This window comes from Hoplias malabaricus, chromosome 2, assembly GCF_029633855.1.
Source record: "Hoplias malabaricus isolate fHopMal1 chromosome 2, fHopMal1.hap1, whole genome shotgun sequence".
In the NCBI taxonomy this organism is placed as follows: Eukaryota; Metazoa; Chordata; class Actinopteri; order Characiformes; family Erythrinidae; genus Hoplias; species Hoplias malabaricus.
In genome coordinates this window covers 14,780,842-14,805,047 of record NC_089801.1, presented here as the reverse complement: position 1 = coordinate 14,805,047, position 24,206 = coordinate 14,780,842, and the positions used below count along the sequence as shown (strand labels likewise).

Below are 24,206 nucleotides of genomic sequence, written 5' to 3'. Positions count from 1 at the left end.
TAAATATAACATCAAGAGCTAATGTTAAATGTCATTGCCTTTTAAAAATAAAAACTCTTTTAAGTCAAAATACAACTAACTGCCTTCTTTATCTCAGAGGACCTCACACAGTTATACATTCTCAAGTTTTCTGGAGGATCTGGGGACATAGGTCCTCCTAATGATGTAAATACGCACACCAGCAAACACAGACCCCAGGACATTATGCTCCCGCAGCCAGAGTGATATTGTTATTAAAAAGATGTCAGGAAGAAAAGAGAATCTGCTGTAAACTGCAGTGTGTCGCTATAAACTCTGAAACACCACAGCGTTTTCCTGACCAATGGGATTTTTTTTTTTATCTAGGCCATAAAGAGCTTGATCAAGATATGATTTATACTGTGCTCAGAGCAATCAATAACACACACACACACACACACACACACTAACATACCCACACGCAGCCTGAAGTTGAATAACTATAGACACAAGAAACAAATGAAGTTATACACGTGTATAATACACACGCATACACACACACACAAACTACGTATACACTATTTATTTTGAAACTAAGAAACAGAGAGAGAGAGAGAGAGAGAGAGAGAGAGAGAGAGAGAGAGAGAGGGTGTCAGGTCCAAATGCATCTATTCTGTGTGTCTGGTTTACACTGGAGAGCAGCAGCATAAGCCTCTGTTTTAGTGGCTAAATTTGGACACCTATTACACACACACACACACACACACACACACACACACACACACACACACACACACACACACACACACTGATCTAAAGGGTTCCAAACAGATGTTCCTTCTGGCAGAAAGTTCAGGACCTGACAGAATTATAAATCACTTCCCTGTAAAACCATGAAATTTTTAACATGCACACACACACACACACACACACACTCGCGTGCACACACTCGCGTGCACACACACACACACACACACACACACACACTCGCGTACACACAGACATACACACACACACACACTCGCGTGCACACAGACATACAAAAGCACACACAAAAAAAAAATACAAGTACTTTATTCTTTTATTCATTCATTGCCTGTGGTTATAAACTGGAGCACCTGGGGGAAACCCACACAGACACTGGGGGAATATCAATATCTCTGATTTCAAATAATCAGTAGAACACTAGGATCCTGTTCACTCCTGGAAATAACATGGGCCCTGGATGGTCATAAGTGACCATCCATAAGTGCAAGTGGGAGAGCGGTACAATGGGTCTTGGAGATGCTTTTGGGAAGTCTGGTCTGGGTGGTCCATAGTGCCCCGTCATATGCCCTCAACAACAACCAGATATGCTCCTGTATCAGCCACGAAGTAGAGGTTTTAAACAGCACACACTGGATCATGAGCATTTTGCAGGGATTTACCTCCACATGGAGTGAGTTATTATTGGATAGGAAATAGCAAAAATTATTAACAACTTTTGAATTCTAGTGTTCACACACTCACACACACACACACACACACACAGATCAGAGAGGCTCCATTATCATGGCTTTGATATTTCACCTCTCCCTGTCGCGACAAGAAAGATTAAAGCGGGAGTTTTAACTCAGCTCTCATTCAAAGAAACAGAGAGCGGCACACACACACACGTTGATTCTGCTATACTTGTGAGGACCTCCATGGAGAGTAACTCACCTTCTGGTCCTCACAAATGTATAAAAACAAACATACACACAAAATTATATCTGTGATTTGTGGTGACATTACATAGATTTCCATTCATTTTGTGGGGACCTACTATTAACTTTTCCAAACTTGTCGTCATCTTAAAATGTAATGATTTGCACTGTGGGGACCAGCTCGACTGTGGGGTCCCCAAAAGGGAGTCCTTACAAAGTGAGTGTTTATATATATATATATATATATATATATATATATATATATATATATTTTTTTTTTTTTTTTTTTTTCATTCATTCATTATCTGTAACCGCTTATCCAGTTCAGGGTCGCGGTGGGTCCAGAGCCTATCTGGAATCATTGGGCGCAAGGTGGGAATACACCCTGGAGGGGGCGCCAGTCCTTCACAGGGCAGTGTCACACACTCACGAGTCACCAATCCACCTACCAACTTGTGTTTTTGGACTGTGGGAGGAAACCGGAGCACCCGGAGGAAACCCACACGGACACAGGGAGAACACACCAACTCCTCACAGACAGTCACTCGGAGCGGGAATCGAACCCACAACCTCCAGGACCCTGGAGCTGTGTGACTGCAACACTACCTGCTGCACCACCGTGCCGCCCATATATGGGTTGATTTCCTACCCTCCTCCATGATTTTTAGTTATTTTTGATGTAATGAAATGTAATTTTAAGGTAGAAATACTTACATAGTATTACTTTAATGCCAGGCCTGGGCTAGAGGGTTATGAAGCACTGATTTGTGGAACAGTGAGACTGCGTTCAGGACAAATTGGAGTGGCTTTTATAGAATGACTACCTAGTGTATCAGACATAGTGTATCAGACAATACAATTTTACTATAAAATTTCATATTATTCATGGATTGCCATCCAATATTTAGTCTCTCTCCCTCTGTTTGTGTCTTGTGTTCAGTTTATTTTTGACCTACTTGCTCTGTTTCATGCTCCTCATTTATCAGACACACACACACACACACACACACACACACACACTTGTAATGACATGGCCTTGCTCCCAGAACACACACAGTTCCAGAATCTAATAAATCTACCTTCACACACACACGCACGCACACACACACACACACTGACCTATGCATCAGTTCTAATAGTAGAACATCAATCCCCCAGCTGGAACAGGGCAGAAGGAGGGGCGGTCTTACATAAGACCCCCCCCACCCCAAAACACTAAGCTCCGAAACAAATTAATCTTAAGCTGTTCAACACACACAATAACAACATCAGCGCTCAATTAACTCCTACAGAGATTCCATTCAGCTCCGTACGAGTTAATTCACTCCGCTTCGTTATCAGGCTAACAGCCGTGGACTCCATACAAAGAACAGCGTTCCACTCCTATGGCCCTTAAGTGCTTTCCAGTGCCTCCAATAATCAAAGCGCTCCAATAAAAGCTGAAAAATTAGCTTCTGCTCAGTGTAAAAACAAAGCCACGAAGTGAAAATGCCCACATATACGACTCCTTGGTTCTCAGTAAAGCAGCACAATTCACTAACACAAAGACAGAAAGTAATGAGTGTCATTTACTAAAGTACATGCACTTAAGTCCTCTGGAGTCAAGTCATAAGTCACTGAAATGGGAGACTGAGGTGGAGCCACAAGGCCCTGAGGTGCAAGTCTGAGTGAAGTCATGTGTTTGAGTTTGAGTTGACACTGGGATGAGAGTCTGATTTGAGTCATGAGTAACAAGGATGTGTGTCTGTGTTGATTCATAAATCATTAGGATGTGAGTTTGACTTGACTCATGAGTCATTGGGATGAGAGTCTGATTTGAGTCACGAGTAACAGGGATGTGTGTCAGTGTTTAATCATGAGTCACTGGGATGTGAGTCTGAATCGAGTCAAGTAACAAAGATGAGAGTCTGTGTTGATTCATGAATCATTAGGATGTGAGTTTGAGTTGACTCATGAGTCATTGGGATGAGAGTCTGAATTGAGTCATGAGTAACAAGAATGAGAGTCTAAGTGCTGAATCGTGATTAACTGGGATGCCAGTCTGATTCGCGTCATGAGTCACTGGGACGTGTGTCAGAGTTGAGTCTGAGTTGAGGGATGAGTCACTGGGATGTAAGTCTAAGCTGAGTCACAAGTCACCCCAGTCACTGGGATGTGAGTGTGATTCAAGTCACAAGTCACTGTAAAGAATGACTGAGTTGAGAGACAACTGTGATGTGATTCTGAGTAAAGTCATCAATCACTCAGATGTGAGTCTGAGGCATGAATCACTGACTAATGAGTCACTAGGAGGTGAGACTGAACTGAATCTTTAATGGAGCATTTACTATGTTGCAAGGAGGACAATGCCTGGGTAAAGCCTGGGATGAATATTGTTGGTGGTCGCGTTCACACATACAGCTCCTCCAGGTAAAGTCCTGAACATTTCTGGATTACCGTGCAGGTGTAAAAGGGGAATGAGTCAAGTCGTGAGTCTCTGCTATATGAGTCAGAGTCAAGTCCACACAAATCCAGTCATAAGAAATCCTGTAAAAGTAGACTTCATATGTGCAGTGAGGAAGCTGAAGGCTTCTTGGTTTTGGGGGCACAATTTAATGTGGAATGGCAAATTCCAATAAATCAAATGCATCTATTTATAGTTAACAATTAATTGAATCTATTTGGATTATTAATATGAAAAAACATTTTCAAAATACTGAAATCTACATTTAAAATCCACCAACATCTTTCTGTCCTCCGCCTCCTCATGTACCATACCTTCACTCCCCCGTCAGCGAGGCAGGCTTAATAAGACTCAAAACCCCACATACTCCCACACACAGATACACACACACACACACACACACACACACACACACACACACACACACACACAAGAGTTCATTTACCATGCGAGTCCAGCTGGAAAATTCAGTCCTCCAACATTCTCTCACTCTTTCTCTCCCTTTCTCTTTCTCTCTGCACTGGTTCCAGGTTAACGCTGTTTTTTTTTTATGCCTCGCCCCGAGTCACACTGATCATCAGGACCCTCCCAATTTCCATTACGGACCACTTAGTTCCACATATATTTCTTTCTGATGGAAATTTTTATTGCCTCTTAAAATTCCTTGCCTTATTCTCTCGCTTTCTGTCTTCTCCTTGTCTCTCTTTCTTTCTCTCTGTCTCCCACTTGCTCTTGCCTTTCCTTCTTGCCTAATTATATCTTCTTTTCCCTCTCTCTTGACATCCTTTCATTCTAATTCATACTCACTCTCTGTTCCCTCACTAGCGTTTCATTTATCCTAAACCTCTCTGTCTCTCTCGCCTTTCCTTCATTCTGATTCTCTCTTGCACTCACCCTCTTTCTCTCTCTCTCTCTCTCTCTCTCTCTTTCTCTCTCTTTCCTAAGTTCACAATGTTTAATGCCAAATGAGGGTTAGAGAATTACAATGTCCCCCACTGGTCTGGCACTGGACTGCAGTAGTGGAACTGTGTTCTCTAGTGGAAATGAACTCCATCCAGTACCTTTGTGACATCACTAATGCCCTCCTTGGTAAACTCAATCAGATACTCACAGCAATGTTCCAATATTAAATCTAAAGCTTTCTTAGAAGAAGAAGAAGTAGCTGCTACTTCATGAAAGAAGGACACATTACTTATTGATGCCCCTTGGTTTCAGAAGATATGTGGCATGTGCAGGTGTTTGTAGAAATTCTGGTCACCGTATCTCTGTTTATTTTTTAGATCTTAACTCAAAAAGCATGCAATTGCAACAAAACCTTGGATGATCCTGACACCCAAGACGCATGAAACATCTAAATGTGTAAATGAGGTCATATATTCTTACCTTCTCCTCTGAGTTTTGTTCAATCTTTCATCCTTTCTGTCGTTCTCTCTGTCCCCTTGCCAAAAATAAAATGGTGGTAGGGAAAGATTTCTTTCCTCATTAACATGGTTCGGACAGGTCCCTTATTCTCTCTCACACACAAACACACATACACAACAAAAACAACATTCTTCTTAGTAGTCGATATCATAAATAATGAATGACCAGTACAATGAGTTTCCCTTTTGGCCTAGTGGATAAAGAGATGAGAGTCAGTGCTTTGCCAATGTCTTCTTAACATTTTAACCATGTCTTTCCAAAAGTGTACTGATGTCTAATAAACATTTTATCAACATCTTGCTGTTTTCCAAACATTGAGTATTGATTTCTAAACATTTTATCTAAGCCTGATGAAAATTACCAGTTTTACTGAATGTCTTTTCAATATTACACCAAATGGTAGTAATATATAAAAAAACAACAATTCACCAAAACCTTAACACAATTTTAACGCCTCAACAATGTTTTAAAATAATCTTTCCAACATTTCACCAATCTAATTATTTTACCAACTTTTTATAAACATTTTAAAGCCTTAACATTTTACACTAATTCTTCCATTTTACTAATGTTTAATCAACATCTTATAATTTTAGCAACATTATTCCATCATTTTACCATCATCTTACCAACACTTTACAAACGTATCAAATTTTCAATAATGTGTAATAAACATTTTACTAATGTCTTTTCTATATTTTATCAATGTCTAATCAATATTTTACCATTGTCTGATCAACACTTTACCAATGTCTAATCAACATTTTAACAACTTCTCATAAATGTGATAACATTTTACATTTTAAAATGATGTTACGAACATTTTATTAATGTCTAATCAAAATGTAACCAATTTGCTGTCATTTTAGCAACGTTTTACAAAGTTCTACAAAAAAAAAAACAAGTCTTATCTATATTTTACCATTATTCAAAAATTTTAACCATTCAACCATTTAACCAACGTCTTACCATCACATTACCAATTTTTTATCTACATTGTGCTATACTCTTACCGATATTTTATCAGTGTTTAACAAAACTGTAACACTGTTTTACCAACATTTTTTCTATATTTTACCATCCCCTGTATTAACATTTGCCCAGTTTTACAAACATTTTACCAATATTTTACAAACATATTACTAACACTTCATCAGTTTTTTGCAAATATTTTACAAATATCTAATCAATATTTTACTAACATCTCCTCTACATTTTAGCATCATATCATATCATATCATATCCTTTTACCAATTTTATATGAACTTAATACCTACACTTTAGTTTTAATTTACCAACGTCTAATCCCAATATTTTATATAAATATCTCAATGTTTCCCTACAGTTTATCCAGATATATTCCAACAATTCAATGACAATAACATTCTGCTTTTTATCATATGAATGACTGACATATCATCAATATGTCAACACCCGCCATGTCACAAGGAGAACAAAATCAATCTGTGCTTGACAAATCAAAGTAAATTTTAAAGAGAAGAACATAGAAGGTGAGAAAAAAGGATGGAGACAGAAAATGAGGGGTGGAGGGGAGGAAGAAGAAAATGAAGTAGCTCATTAATATCCCGTGCAGAATCTCCTACATATCCAAATGTCAACACTAATTAATTTAAAGAAAGAGCAAGGGAGAGGTACACTGAGGTAGGTTATCATTAATAAAACACCAAGCCTAAGGGTTAGACAAGCCTTACCTCAATCTTTTAATATTAATGCTAGAAGACAAGCACTATACATCATTACTGCTAAAGCTCTTCCACATAGTTAGCATTACAACTAGTAGAGTCCTGGGGGGCCAGTCACAAATCTCACTGGCAACGCAACCTCAGGGTATTCAGTTATTAAGTTGGAAAAAGGAATCTTTTAAAAATGACAACAGTCTCACTGTGAGGCCAACATATTTTATCTCCATTTTCTAAAATGGTTGTGCTATCCTTGTTTAGCTGCAGTTATGCTACAGCCGTTCCTGACTCCAGTTCTAGAAACCATAACTGACATCACAGTCTGCACGAATAGGAATGCTGGGTAAAATATATGATAATTAATTAATTCATTGTCTGAAACCACTTACCCAGTTCAGGGTCGCACGGCCGGAACACACCCTGGTGAGGGCACCGGTACTTCACAGGGTGACACACACACACACACACACGCATATTCACTCACATACTCACACCTATGCACACTTTTGAGTCGTCAATTCACTTACCAACATGTTTTTGGACTGTGGGAGGAAACTGGAGCACCCGGAGGAAACCCACGCAGACACGGGGAAACACATTAAACTGCGCCACCATGCCGCCACAAATATAAGATAATACTAAATTCATTTTTTAAACAAATACATGAATATATTGCAATGGTAATATCACTATCCAGAATAAATAGAAGTCTAAAAAAATGTTACACAAAGTCTGATTTTTTCCCTTCATAGTACACAAAACGACCAGTCCCACTTGCTCATGTGCAAGCGCCATAGCTTTCCCTGAGAGTGTTTAGGATGACCAATGAAATCACAGTAGTTACTTACAATAAATGTGTGTGTGTGTGTTTGTTGCATTACTTTGCTGGATTTGGGTGTGGGGTAAATTTATAATTCTGGTAATGTACTACATTGATAGTACTGATTCCAAGTCTCAGAATTCAATGTTGTCCATTTTCTAACACACCTAACCCAACTGATTAACTCATTATCAAGCCCTTCCTGAGCAGAAATTGCACTGAAATAGAGGTCGGAACCTATCAGACCTGACATACCAAGAAGGGGTTTCCGGTAAAGTGGCCAGGGAATTGAAACTCAACACTTGATGTCCCAAATTCACAGAGAACTAGACCTCATTAAACTCCCAGCATTCTTTCCCTCACACTGGAGATCATTGCACTTGAGTAATGGTTGACTCTGATGACTTCCTGCCTGAGGGAGGAGACCAGTATTGATTGGTTGACTGCCTAATGTGTCAGCCAATCGTTGAGTAATTGTTAACGCCATTGTGGGAGGAGTGTGACCTGTGGTGCCCTGCCTGTGGGAGGGTGAAATGCCAGAACTGAAATGACTCTAATATTAGAAACAGGGTTTGTTACAAGAACTAAACCTAACACCAACAAACTTTCGACCAAGAACAATGTTCACATTGACCATTTAGTACTGACCTGTCTGATGTCCATGCAAGTCATAGTAAAAAGTATTAGTGTGTAGAATGTGAGCTTTCTGAATGTGACCAAGTCCTAAAATGGCTGTGGCATATGGTCCCATGTTAAGTTACTGTTTATTACAAAATAACCAAAGGTTTACAGAGATTTTTTTCTATTGAATGTTGCATACTAAAGTGTAATAAAGTTATATAACATATATTATGTTGTAACAGTGTTCTCTTGAAGTTAATAAAATATTTGTTACTGTTTTGTCATATTAACAAGAATATTGTTATTGTAAAAATACCCTGAAATATTTTAGGGCCTTATCGCCTACCCCTAGTTTGGATACACTTTTTCAGCTTGAGTGTGCAATGTCAAACAATCTGCAGAGTTCGTGTTATGTCACATTATCTGTATATCAAAACTATAGTTCTTGCAAGCTATTAACTGTTTAAGGCCAACACAAGTCAACCTATCCTTTGTCGTTAATCAAATGATTTCTCAATGCTGTTGTAGCACTTATTTACATATATATGTAAAAAAGCATTAAAGGGAATACAGACTATCCTGGGGAACTACTGCTTGTTTTCATTCAGAATCTTTGCAGGTGGAATAGTATGTTTGATTAAGAAATGGGACTGTACTTAGCTGAAATTTAACTTGCCTGTAAACTGTTATTCACTGTTTGAATGACCACAGAAATGTATCTGTAACTTGAGCTGTTAAGTTTTGTAGCACTTTCAGTCTGCATTTATTTTCATGCTATTTGCACTCTCGTGAATTTGGAGTCAGTTCCACCTTGAGTAATCTGTACCAGCACTATTAAGTCACTATTACCAACCTATGGAGCAGAAATACAGTTGTCAACACTTTTCATACTTTTCAATGTTGGAGGTATCTCATTCATCCTAACACTTCCAGATGCTGTTTCTAGAACTGGTTCCAGGGATGTGCACAAACACAGGAGCGTTTTTCAATATTCAAACAGACCGAGGAACTAGCAAATGATGAGGAAATATCCTCCGAATTTTATTTGTTAACATCACCTTTAAGGAATCACATAGTGTTGTGTGTTCAGACTTTAGGTAATGTTTCAAAAAAATGAAATAATCATGCCATGAGTTTTAGCCTAAGATTATGTTCATTGTTGAATAATTCCCATATTCTCCTTGTTTTATGATGAAATGGTAAGGTAAATTCAAAATAAAAAGTGAGCTTGCCAAAATACAATGAAGGAAATTCATTCACTTAATACTGGGCACAATTAAAGATCACCACTAGACAGGGTTCCAGTCCATCACATGACATCACCCTTCTTATCCATTCATTCACACATATACACATTTTGGACTGTGCAAAGTGCTGGAGGAAACCCACACAGAAACTGGGAGAACACACCAAACTCCTTACAGACAATCACCTAAGGACCCCTAGATCCTTTTGGCCAGTCTTAAAGCAGAGGAAAAGCTCAAATTCAACCTAGTGCCTTAAGGAAATTACTCAAAATTAAACTTCCACAAAAGTTCCAGAGGTTTCTATGGGATCCAAATGAAACTTCAAACTTTGTAAACTCATGTAATCCAGGGTCCTGAGAACCACCTACACTACACTTCACTATTATTTTCCCTGTTGTAATACAACAGCTTCAACACACCTGCTAATTATCCAGCCCTTCATGAGTTTCGACTTCCCCTCAAGACTCCAACCAAAACACACTTTCCATACAACACAAGTCATCATTAGGAGACTGTACTACATCAATTCTTTGATTTATTTCAAACAGGTCCCAGATCACAAAGGCTGAGAACAGCTCTGAACACACCAAAGCCAATGACTTCATCTGGATCCGGTTCATTTTAGTAACAGCTAATAATGAAATACCTTCTGTTTGAATATTATTATCAACAACAGTAGAGAACTCTAGGGGCAAAACTGACTGAACTTCATTAAAAATCAGAAGAACTGTGATACAAACAATGATACAAACTCAACAATATATGTAACCAAGCAAAGAAACAGCTTGCAGTGTTTAGTTTTTTCACCACCTTTCACGTTGTACTTTAATGGTCAGGAGCCCCAAAGGACTACCACAGAGCAGGTAAATTGGGTGGTGGATCGTTCTCAGCGCTGCAGTGACGTGTTGCAGTGTGTTGTGTTGGTATGAGTGGATCAGACACAGCAGTGCTGCAGGAGTTTTTAAACCCAAACCATTCCTGCTTCGTGGGGGTCCTGACCATTGAAGAGCAGGGAAAGAGGGGTTTAACAAAATACGCAGACTAACAGGTGGACTAGAGTCTGTAATTGTAGAACTAAAAGTGCTCCTGTATGGCCAGTGGAGTGGATAAAATGGACAGTGTGTGTAGAAACAAGGAGTTGTTGGTGATTCCAATATCACTGCACATCTCTATCCCTTGACGTCTGCACAGTTCCTCAAAACTCTCTAACCCAGACTTTCTGCTGCTGCAGTGTTTTCCATCCCCCAACACACCTGCTTTAGCACAGCAGCTAATTTTGGAGCCCTTCATGAGTTTCAGATTCCCCTCAGGACTGAGGCTGGGACGCACACATTCAGTGTGACACAGCCATCATTAGGGCACTGGAAAACCTTGTCATCAATCTTTGATGCTACCAACTCAAACAGTTCCAAGACAGATCAAAAAATGGAAAAATAGTGAACAATGAATAATGAACACAGCAGCCAATTACAGAATCTGGATCTGATTAGGAGTAATACATGCCAATAATAAGGCTACAAGAACATTCTGTGTCTGTTATTATCTTGATAAGAAGACTCTATCTCAGATTAATCAAGTTACTTTTATAGTCGCTATATACAGAATAGGTTTGTGTGTAACACATAATTGTAATTAAAAATGTAAAAATTCTCCTGCTCTTCTGTAATTTCATGGTAACGACTGCATAGTATTAAAATAACAATTGTCATTTTATTCAACAAAAATAATCCACATAATGAAGTAGTTTGAAAATGGCAAGAGAGAGGTGTTTATTTGACACTGCATTCGTTATGAGTTCCATCAAGGAAAAATCGCTGCAAAAACAAGTGCATCAGTTTTGGGGATAATATTGTATCTAAAACTACATTACGACTACGAGTTTTGGTTTAGAGCATTTAGGAAGATAGTGAGGTTAGTGTAGTAAGTTTATGAACATAGCATATTAATACTTAATTTCTAGGGTTTGTGTGAGAAGTAACGAGGTGTTGAAAGTTGGCTTCAAGCCAGAGGCATCACCAAATGTGGCGGAAGTGTTTCAGCATTCCCTAGTGCTCTTTTATTTGCAAACACACACTCATTTATACAGACACAAATAAGACGACTAAAAACTCCATTCAACGGAAAGTCTATTGACACGTAGCCAATATTAGAACTTTTCAAGTACATGACTTAGCTTGACTTAGGCATCTCTCCCGCTCGCTTCCATTTCCGGGTCTAGCTACACCTCTTACCCGGGAAGCCCCTCCCCTCAAGGTCACGGCCAACCAATCTAGGAGGGTCAGGTGATGTGTAAGTGACAGCTGTCATTTTTAATAATATGCAAAGTTGCATACACACACTGCATTACTAAATATATAGTGCACTATTGAGGGAACTGAATTCAGGATGGCAGGATTTTACTATCCACTAGTGTCAGCTAGTGTACATGGGTTGTACACTATCTTTTGTGGTGCATTGTGGGATTGGTTATGTTTTTGGACACAATTACAACATGGTGGTACCACAAATCAGTGCACTATATAATGTATAGGCAACAGTTTTGGACAAAACTCATGTGTCACACCAGCCAGCAATTTTAAAATCCCAGCCTGGAAACTGGTTCCAAGGTCCTGACTTGAAAACTTGAAAACCATATTCTCAACCACATGTCACCACTGGGGTCTGCATTTTATGCAGAACTGTACTGGATGCATCGTCATCAAGTTGTTTTTCTGTATTATTGTGTTTCCGTAAATGAATGCCGTAATTGTTCGGTCACGTTGCATTGTTATGATCAGTCTCCCGGGCAGGGCTCCGCTGTCGCCTTATTGTTCCGTGCGTGTATTTACGTTATTGTCTTTCATTAAGAAAGCCGAGGCGCGTGCGAGGGTCTTCATTAAGGCGGCGTTATTGCCTTGTTCTTGTTCAGATGTTCTCCGGCACCCAGAGGAGCACAGCATATTAATCTAAACTCTTGCTGTCTTCATATTCAATAATGAGTCCTGCTGTCTCTATCAATCTCTCTCTCCAGCTTCCCTGGGTCTTTCTGATGTGTGTGTGTGGGGGTGGAGGGGGTAGTGTCAAAGCTTTGATGACGATGTTCGACAGTTTCTTAATGACAACTCTTGTTGTGTCCCAGGACCCTGCACCTTCACATCTGATGGCTTTGACAATTAGCAGGGGTCCAAATACTTACAGCAGGCCCTCAGGACTGGAGCTGGGAGCTTTCAGGTTTAGTGCGCTTGCATCAAGTTGTTCTCGAGGCTTGTTAACCGTGCAGACTTGGTGCTGAGTGGGTGGGATCATGAGGGACATTGTGAAAACAGGCCCCACCTTTTAATTCTAGCCCTAGTTTTAGCAAACAATCTGTCACATGAAACTATGGATGTAAACAGTGTAAACTTGAACAGCAATTTCCAATTGACATAGCATAGTTTGTTTATTCATTCATTTGTTCTTTCATTCGTCCATTCATCAACCAGCCACTCACACACTTAAATCTATGGGCAAATTAACACTGACCTCACTGTACAGACCTCACAAAATGGTGGATTTCTATCTGAATTAATGGACAATTTTTGTTAAAATAATGAGAAAAATTATTACGTATTTATTTATTTATTTACTCATACATTCGTTTAAAAAAAAATTACAAGCGGTCGTGGCAATAGACAGTGTGCGCAGCTAAACCAGTTAATACGGTAATAATTTCACTGAATTAAGCCAATCCGATTATTTGTTTACCCTGCATGACCAGTTCACTAGAGAGTGCAAGAGGACGTGAGACTTATAACAACAGAAAACCGAACTGAAAATACTCAATGACAATTTTAAAAAATGCATACAAATAAAAACAATAAATACATACATAAAAACATTTAAATAAAACAAAATGCTAAATATTTAACATAAAAATATTGTAGGCTTTAAATTAGCCTACAAAATTAGTCTGGGAGGGTTTTTATTTGGTATAATTTAGCTTTTTGTTTACTCTGCAATTGCAGCACCAGTTCAATGTGTGTGTTAAAAGTTTCCTACTTTAAAACCTGACAATAATCACTGTAGAAACTATATAAGCTGTTGTGGATTTTAATGGATGGACATAAATGTAAGCTATGCGTTTAGTTTTTATGAACCTTGGCCCTTTGTTAGCAACTGGATGCTGTTTGGCTTTAGCTGAATACTCCAGCCATAGTGGATAACACCACTGCCTTCCACCCCCCCCCCAACACACACACACACACACACACACACACACACACACACACACACACCCCACCAAACTCACCAACAAACCACCAAACCACCAAACTGGACCAGCACATGCTGCTTTATCAATAAGACCATGGGCAAGACTCCTAACTTTATACCTGTCACTGCTGCATGTTCCAAGCTCCTCACAGATGCTGTGGATTGCATTAGCATCTAAATGCAGTGTCTGCTGCTCATTACTAATTAAATTCCTTTCTTATCCCTTTAGACTCAACTTTGACTTATGAATACAATAAGATTTAATACAGAAATGTGGCTTCTGTGTGGCTTTGATGGCATTCAGCCAAGACACCATTAATAAAAGATCAGGTACAGACATTGGATGCTTAGTTCTGGATCGCCAGCTTGCTCCGAGGGGCACAATTCCACTGCTCCACCGCCCAGTGCTGGGGTGTTTTTTACCGTTATAATAAACACATGGCATTGGGTTTGGTGACTTTAGACTAGGTCCCACTTCTTTTCATGCACCTTATAGGAGATGACATCACCAATTATAAACAGTGTCTACAAATATTTGGACATATTTATATATGTTAATTGTGACTTAAAATGCACTGCAGTGTATTGTGTTTGTGTCTGTGTGTGTGTGTGTGTGTCTGTGAGAGTGAATGAAAGAGAGAGATGGGGAGAGAGAGAGAGAGAGAGAGAGAGAGAGAGAGAGAGAAAGAGAGAGTTGTATATTTCTGTTACTGAATGTGCAGCTGTAACAGAGGTTCCTTAATGGAGGGCAACAAATGAACTGTATGTTTGTGTGTGTGTGTGTGTGTGTGTGTGTGTGTGTGATGTATAAAGATAATTACTTTGTGTTTGCTCTTCCAGCTCTGACTAATGCAGGAGGATGGCCTGCCACACACACACACACACACAGTATACTTGCACCACTGCAAATATACACAGAATATAGTACACAAGGATAAAATACATTTCTCTCTTACTGTGTTTACTCTCTTGCTCTCCTTTCTCTGACTTTCTCTCTCACACACTCTCTTTCCATTTTCTGTCTCTCTGTGTTTCTCTATTAATTCTCTACGCCAGTCGCAATCTCTCTTTCCTTTCTCTCTTCCTCTTCTTCTTCATTTTTCAGATTCTTCTTTCTCTTTTTGAAACCCCTTGTCACGTTCATTTACTTTTACAGTTATTCTTTTGCCATCCCCCTTTCATTTTCTTGTTTTTCATTGTTTCACACAGTCCAAAGCCTGCCATTGAAGGCATCGATTTATTGGGCTGTTAGTGCTCTTCTAGATGGGTGTTGAACTCCATGACTCGCTGCATAGAATAGAGGCAGTGTTATTGGGGTAGTTTTAGCTAAATGTGGAATTAGTACTTAGTAACCTAAACCTGGGGGGGGGGGGGGGGGTTCATTTCCTGTACGAGGAAAATTTAAAGTTCCCCACTGCATCACACTTTGATGTTTTCCAGTAATCTGGGGACACTTGGCCTCCAGATTGAGCTGAACACACACACACACACACACACACACACACACAAAGAGAGAGAGAGAGAGAGAGAGAGAGAGAGAGAGAGAACTCTCTTGTTTTTTTAATGTCGCAGCTGATTCGAGCACAGAAGAGCAGAGTCACAGTGGGGGAGCAGAGGAATGCATGCTGGGAGAAAAGAGCATGCTGGGAAAATTAATCTATAAAAACACTGACATAGGCCCCCCAGAGTGAGAATGAGAGAGCGGGAAAGAGGGAGAGAAAGAGAGGGATGACAAAGAGGATAAGAGGAAAAAGAGAGAGAATGAGAGCTCCCACTGTGATGACGCTTATTAATATTTGTAGTTGTGTAATTTAATAACAGACACACAGCTGCTTGTGTTAGCGACAGGCTAAAGATTTATTTAGCCCTGAGCTGTAGTAGCGCAGCAGGAGCTAGCCGGGGAGTGCACACTATGTTTCCTTATGTTTCGGACCCCTGTTCACTCATCTCCACTTTATGAGACCATCCCTTTAGTCACCAGACATCAGCAGGAGGGGGAGGAGGGGGCTGCTTATTCCAATGATTGAAGCTGCTGCAGTTCCATTTCATTTCACTCGACTAGTCGTTGCTCGGTGGGCACAAACGCAGTGTTCTTCAACTCCATAGTGCTGTCTTTAACTACTCTGTCACTTGCTATTTTATGAGACCCTCCCTTGGCCAAAGTACATTGACAGGAGGGTGGATAAGCTTCTTCTGCCACTAAGGACGATGTCGCAAACTTAGCAAAAACTAGTGTTGCTAGCTGTAAAAGTAAAGCATTTCAACATGCTTCAAGGAGAATGCTAAGCATATTGCTAATCATATTCCTACCCTCCTCAAAGGCAGCTTTTAGAGCGCTGAGCCCAGAGTAGCAATGACAGAGGCTGAGCACGCATAGGGAAAACTCATTTCTTAATTCCACCCCTACCCCTTGTCTGAGTGTTATCTCACCCTCTTAGAGCTAAAGGTGTAGTGTTTAAAATCTTCCCCTATGAAATGGCCCTGCAGGAGTCTTATACATCATCAGAAAACAGAAAAGAGACACACTCTGTGATATGAAGCTGAACTCAGCTGTTTATTCAGCTGCTTTTTGTTTGAAACTTCCAATTCCACCTTAAATGCAGGTGCTAGAATGTAATTGCTGCAGCATTTAAGTTGGAACTGGAAATTCAGAGACATTGCCAAATTACTACCAAAGTTTTCTGCTTTTTAATCAGTAAAGGGACATAATGCATTGAAACCACATTAAATTAAGATAATGCAAAGTTTATTGTAGCTTTTAAGGGTGTTTTCCCACCTATAAGAAAACTCATACAGGAAGTTCCCTTTTTTGCGGAGTCGTGCATGTTTCTGTGCAATTTAACATTGAGCAATGGCAGGAATTGCACTGACAATTATCTGGGCAATATACCAGGTTAAAGTACACCTGCAGAATGCATTCTTCTTCCCTGGTTAGATGCTAAAGTTTAGTCAGTTTAGTCAACATATTATTACAAAGCACACTCGGCTACGGGAGTCGTTTAGCTCAAACTTGAGGAGTTCACCTGATATTTGGGTTGGATCGAAGACGCATCACATTCTCACCACAAAATAACTGCTCCAGAGTTTGTTTGGAACCAGACTGAGACCACCTCCCCTCAAGGGTCTTGGTGCGGTTTTTTTTGACTACTGTGTTCACACCTGCACACCAAAGGTGTAAATGAACCAGAGTCCGATTTAACCCTTTTTGGCTTTCATTGGTCTCTTGCACCGCCTGTTTGTCGCTGATTCACAAGAAATTCCTAGACCTATGTTTGAAGTGTGCTCCTCAAAAATCCCAGTTTCAAGGTGTATACAGCCCTCCCCCTTTGCCCTACCTCTGTTCCTCAACAAGAATCGAGGTCCCCTATTCCTAGGCATAACAGGCACACACGATTGTGTGGAAACGCTGTTCTCTCAATTGTTCAGATGTCTGTTAAGGTGGAATGGTATGTTTGAGGGAAGAATCAACTGTAGTTCCTATTTGGTTGAAGGTTTACTTGTATGAAATTTTTATTCACTGCTTGAATTACCACAGCCTAATTTGTAACTCCAGTTGTTTAGTCTTGGAACACTGTGTTTACTTTCATGCAGTTAGCACTCTCTTGAATTTAGTGTCAGTTCCACCTTAAGCAATAGCCACAGCATTAAATAAATAAATAAATAAAATAAAATAAAATAAAATAAAATCAGTATTCCCCACATATGAAGCAGGAATAGAGCAACATCCTCGTTTCAGTTCATGCTTCTCAGAGTTTGGAGGTCCAGTTTTTGTAAAAACCTCCAGCGGCTGCTTCTATGCCGAGACCGGACCTAGACACGTTTTTTTACCCATTTTCTTACACCAGGGCTTTGTAAACACATTAGACCAGTTTCTAAACATCCTGGAGAATAGCAAATATTGAGGAAACAATCTCAGAATTTTATTTAAAAAAGTGTTCATTTAAGGAAGTGCTCCACCAGTTATTTCTCTTCAGGGCTCCATAACCAAAGACAATATGTGTTCTTTTTGTTCATATTTTCACATAAATTACTGGACAAATGTATGTGAAAAATAATAATGCTTAGTTTTTAATTAAACCTGCAGTTGTTCAGTGTTCTATAAGTGCAATGTCCTTAAAAAATAACTTAGAAATGGGTGCAAAATTGTGATTTTAATTTATCGCAAGAATAAAAGTATGTATTTCCACTGGCGTATTTCCCTGCCCTATTACAGGTATATGCACTAATAAGGTCTTTGACCCCATTTACACACGTCTCCCACTTTTACTTGTGTTTACTTACAGGGTTGAGCAGGACGGTCAAAAAGAGTTCTCCTCCTCGTATGCTCTTGTCCAACTCTTTGGGGCCTCCAGGGTATTCCTTATAGAAGATGGTGTGTGTGAACAAGCCACACGTCTGACGAGGCAGCACCTAAACACACACAATTCACAAATACACAGATTACAGAAGTGTTTATTTTCCCACCTAATTTTCTCCCGTTTAGTTGTAGCCCGTTCCACTACCTGTTTGGTATTAGTAGCTGCAAGAAGATTTGTCTCTTGCCTGGTCTCTCACTCGGTCGCTCTCTTGTGTGTGGTGTGTGCAATAACATGTTATGCAGTTATGTAGGTTTACTAGGTGTACTGTGTTTCTGTGTGATGTATAATGTGCAGTGGTTGTGCTTTTACATGAGATATTGGTTTGTTTTATGTTGTAATGAATCGAGTAGTGCTGAAATACTCTTGTTTTGTGTAACATACAGTGAATTGAGTTGTTATATGGTGTATTATGTATTATTAAGTGATGTGTGTTGTGTATTGAGTTATGTTTGGAGGTGTTGCAGGTTGTGCTGCATTGTCATCAAGCCAAAGCTGCCTGTCTGGCTTTTGGGGTCTAAAGACAATTCTGAAGGGAATAAAGGTAAATGCTGACAAGGCCTTGTCAAATGTGCTGCTGCAAATTGGGAAAAGATGGTGTGTGTGTGTGTGTGAGAGAGAGAGAGAGAGAGGGAGAGAGTGAGAGAGAGACAGAAAGAGAAAGGTTATGTGTGACTGAATGCATCTTGAGTGCAGGGTGGAAAATTGCACCCCAGGAGTGAAGACAGCGTGCCCCCCCCCCTCACACCCACTTGTCTCAGTTTAAAAGAACGGTGTGGGAAAAATAACACAGCGACTCCAGTGTTGTTTGGTCTGCACCTTATTACAGCAAACTAGACAGCTGTGTGTGTGTGTGTGTGTGAGCCTTATGTTCAATTGCGCAAAGTGAATATTTCTGCCTAGATAGCTGCAGTGTACTGGTAAGGTGTTATAGACTGCGAGTGTGTGTGTGTGCATGCATGCGCGTGTGTGTGTGTGTGTGCGCGTGTGTGTGTACTGATGAGGTCCAACAAGCACTCTTTCAATTCACTTTAATGGTCTGTATATATTACCCAAGCAGGCAGCTTCCCGCAAACTGCTTAAGCAGGACCATCTATTACTTACATTCACACACTCACACGCCAAAGACAGTATTGCTGTCTTTGTGGGGAATTTACACTGAATATACCCTGTATAATGCAGCTGTAGCACATATGACCAGAGAACACGCACTTAGTTCATCTCCACAATAACAAGTCTACATTTCCGGCTACGCTTTACCCAGCGTTTTTTAATGGCTGGTCCCAGTCATACGTTTGGGGGCACCTGCTAGCCTGTATATGACATGGCTTGGTTGATATTAATATAGGTTCACAGCAAATTCACCAGTGTTAAATCAACACCATTAGTGTAAAAATGGAAACCTGTCAACACTCTCAGTGTTAATTTAACACGAATAGTGTTGATTTAACACTGGTGAATTTGTTGTGTTGATTTACATCCTCTCTGTGGAACAAACCAAAAACCATTCTCTGTAGCCGCACCTGGAGGAAACACACGCAGACACAAGGAAATCACACCAAATTCCTCACAGACAGAGAGCTGAGGCAGGGGCTGAAGCTGTAGAACTAGAGAACAGCCAAAGACTAATACAGACCCCATTAAAAAAAAAACAAAAAAAAAAAACAAAAAAAAAAAACACAAAACCATTCATTATTCATTATATGTATTTGAAGATGTGCTATATGTGACTTGCGCAGCAGACATTTTTTTTATAAAGAAATTAATCACACAATTTGCTGTAATTAATCGCTTTTTAAGACTGAAGCTTTTAATGATGGTTCTCTAAATGTAAATGTAATGTATTAATGTCAGATAAACACAATGGAATTGTATTTATAATAGCAGTGTCTACTAAATAAAAAAAGATTATTCACAACAATAAAGTTAAAATGCGAATAATTCCTTGTACTTCGTGGGAGGGAGATAAAATTGTATTGTGATATAAATAAACTTGGAAGAGAAAACCGCTTTTCTTTTTTCCTTTACTATAATACCTCACTGTGCTTTTTATGATTTATTCATTTGAATCTCTTAATTTGCTGAGTTTCAAGGAGAGCTTTAGCATCGGACACAGAAGGTTTAATTTAGAAAATTAAAGCCACAGGGCAGCTCGTGGCTCAAATGGAAGGATTAAGTGAGGATAGGTGATGAAACAGCAGCTCTGCATTATTGCAAGTGTGTGTGAGAGAGAAAGAGAAAGAGGAAGAGGAAGAGGAAGAGTAACAGAGAGAGTGTTAGTTATGATATTTAATACACATTTCAGCAGAAATAAATGTAATCTACCTTCTGAACCAAACAGTAGCGATGCTGTATTTACATCGCTAAGTAAAACCTCTAGTACATCACTAGGCTGTGTAAAAAGAGTGAATTATAGGAGGACGTTGTGGCCAAATTTGTTAAAATGAGTAATTAGCTTTTACAAAACTTTAATGCATTAAACTCCCATATGGGTTCATTTTGACAGCATTCCGTGGGACTGAGTTGGTGGGATGCTTTGACTGGGGAAGTCTTCCAATGCTGTGGAGCCAGCAATGACTAAAACTGTGGAGAAAATAGAGCCAGGAATATAAAACCATTATCAGAAGTAGCTTTGCAGCTGATCATTCATAAAAACTTTATCTATAGAAGCACACACACATACACACACAACCCTTCAAAAAGAATTACAAACAGATCAGAGGGTGGCCTTGATTTAATATTTGAATCTGCTCCACCTCCAAATATTCAATTCCAACACAAACACAGTAAATCCACCACCACAGTGACACACACACACACACTACTCCCACTCTCTCACCTCTTCACACTCCTACTGTCACTGAGTACATCTCTCTTTTTATTGTTTATATCTATTTTATCCCTCTCTTTGTTTCTGTCCTTGTTATTTACTCTCTCTCTCTCTCTCTCTCTCTCTCATATAGCTATTTCTGCCTCTCCTTTTATGCTCTTTTCCTGTTTATCTGTTCCTCACTATTTCACGCTTTCTGTCTCCTTATCTTCTGGGAAGTCTTTATGTTAGAAACTGGCCAATTGTTGTGAGGAATTAATTGCATTCACCCACAAGGGCTTTATGCCCCTCCTGCTGGCACTGAGTGTGGTGACTTTGGTCTTATGTGAGACTGATCTACAGCAGACAGTAAAACATTCATGGACCAATCACGAATGCACAGTGAATATGTTACTGCTCCTCACTGAACAGAAATTTTGAAATGAACCAAGAACAACAGGGAAAACTAGGCAAGACATAGTTTTGCAGGACCGCCATCATCTGCATTTTCAACAGTGGGAAAGTAGGGTCAGAAATAGATACTATTGTTATTAGAGGCCCTTGAGAAACTGTGCTCATCATAGTTTCTTTAAGGAACATCCACATTAGTGTCCCAAAAACTGTATATACACTTCTTAAAAAAATAAGTTGGAATTGGAAACATACTCAAAATAAAAGTAGAAAATCAAACTACAGGCTGATCCAAATTCCTCAAGACAAGTTAAAATGAGGCTCAGTAGTGTGTGTGGCCTCCACAAGCTGGATGATCTCCCTACAACGGCTGGGCATGCTCCTGATGAGGCGGCGGATGTTCTCCTGAGGGATGTTCTGGACAGTCTTTGGTGCAACATGGCGTTGGTGGATGATGACCCAGATGTACTCAATTGGATTCAGGTCTGGGGAAGGGGCAGGCCAGTCCATAGCATCAATGACTATATCATGCAGGAACTGCTGACACACTTCAGCCACATGAGGCCTAGCATTGTCATACATCAGAAGGAACCCAGGGCCCACTGAACCAGCATATGTACTCACAATGTGTCTGAGGACCTAATGGCAGTCAGGGTACCTCTGGCTAACACATGGAGGACTGTGCGGCCCTCCATAGAAATGCCTCCACACTCCATTACTGACCTGCTGCCAAACTGGTCATGCTGGAGGAAGTTGCAGGCAGAAGAACGTTCTCCACAGCGTCTCCAGACTCTGTCGCATGTGCTCAGTGTGAACCTGCTCTCATCCGTGAAAAGCACAGGGCGTCAATGTTCTCTGACAAATGCCAATCACCCTGCACGGTGTTGGGCTGTAAGCACAAGCCCCACTTGTGGACGTCAGGTCCTCATACCACCCTCATGGAGTCTGTTTCTGACAGTTTGGATGGATATTAGTGGCCTGCTGGAGGTCATTTTGAAGGGCTCTGGCACTGCTCCTCCTGTTCCTTCTTGCACAAAGGAGGTGGTAGCGGTCCTGCTGCTGGGTTGTTGCCCTACTATGGCCCCTTCCACGCCACCTGGTGTTCTGGCCTGTCTCCTATATATAAACCTAATTCCTACCCCATGAACATATGAATAGACAAATATTTGTGCCCAGGCCCACAAGAGGGTAAAAGGGCAATGTATACTGAAAAATATCAATAAATTATTAGTGTGGGGCCTGGAGGTTGTGGGTTCGATTCCCACTCCGGGTGTCTGTGAGGAATTGGTGTGTTCTCCCCGTGTCCACATGGGTTTCCTCCCACAGTCCAAAAACACACATTGGTAGGTGGATTGGCGACTCAAATGTGTCCGTAAGTGTGAGTGTGTGAGCGAATGTGTGAGTGTGTGTGTTGCCCTGTGAAGGACTGGCGCCCCCTCCAGGGTGTATTCCTGCCTTGCGCCCAATGATTCCAGGAAGGCTCTGGACCCACCGCGACCCTGAACTGGATAAGCGCTTACAGATAATGAATGAATGAATGAATGAGTAATAAATTACTGTATTTTGATTGGATAATACTTCCCCTTTAATTATGCACCCGCTCCATATTCTATGTAGGGCCATTTGAGGTGGAAAGGCTAAGTTCTGCTAACATTCATTCAATATGGGGGTCAACAGATTAATTTAGCCGAGTTTGAATATAGTCCCTAATGTTAGCACCAAAGTAAAGTAGGTATTCTAGCAGAATTTAACCAGGCTGTCAACCAAATTTGGGCTGTTTAAGGTCTGGGTTATTGAACAAAGACAGCTTTTGTACCACAGTATATTTTCATGCCACTGCAGCTCTCGTCTCTGCAGCTTTGTGGCAAGAGCCAGTCCTTGCACATGTGTTTCACCAAGGTGTGTCAGTAAATCAATTAGTCAGTAAGCGAAAAATGCCTCTTCTAGGCAAAAATCAATGACCAATGTAAAGAAGCCTATCATGTTTAGAAAAAGAATCCCAATAACATTCACTAAATGTCAGAAGTTTTGTTTTTTTATCTCTGGTGTATTATTCCCATATTATACATTTCTTATAACATTTAGAGCACTAGTGTGCCCTGTGTTGATTTGAATGCTGTGTCCAGTCCTTCCTCCACTGCTGCAGAGGGTTAGCTCTAAATCTGCCTGGAAGTGTCAGGCATGTTTTATAGCTGCTTCTGTTGAATCAGCAAAAGCCTGAACATTAGAATTCCACACAGCACTCTCCATATTTAAACTGCTGTAATATGGGTCAAAGGTGCCTCAGGCTAGTTTCCTATGTTCGGATTAGGATTCCCAACAAGAAATGCTTCCCAAAGGAATCTACTAATAATTTCATGTATATTTCAGGGGAAGCTGTTAAATAACACTGATAAAAGTGATTCAATTACAGTGAAAAAAAAGCTACTAAATAAAAGAGATATTTTGTGAGATATTTCCGAATAGAACAAAATGAAAAAGACACATTCTACCTCTTTGCCACAA

General features: G+C 40.1%; 1 protein-coding gene across 2 annotated transcripts in view; it reads right to left on the bottom strand.

Annotated features, from left to right (window-relative positions):
* The window catches only part of ndst3 (N-deacetylase/N-sulfotransferase (heparan glucosaminyl) 3), a 92,742-nt gene that overhangs the window by 19,750 nt on the left and 48,786 nt on the right, over positions 1–24,206 (bottom strand). For both annotated transcript variants that reach the window (XM_066660576.1, XM_066660577.1), the window contains exon 6: positions 18,408–18,536. In XM_066660576.1, the coding sequence (XP_066516673.1) occupies positions 18,408–18,536 (129 nt within the window). The remainder of the gene's footprint in view (positions 1–18,407; positions 18,537–24,206) is intronic.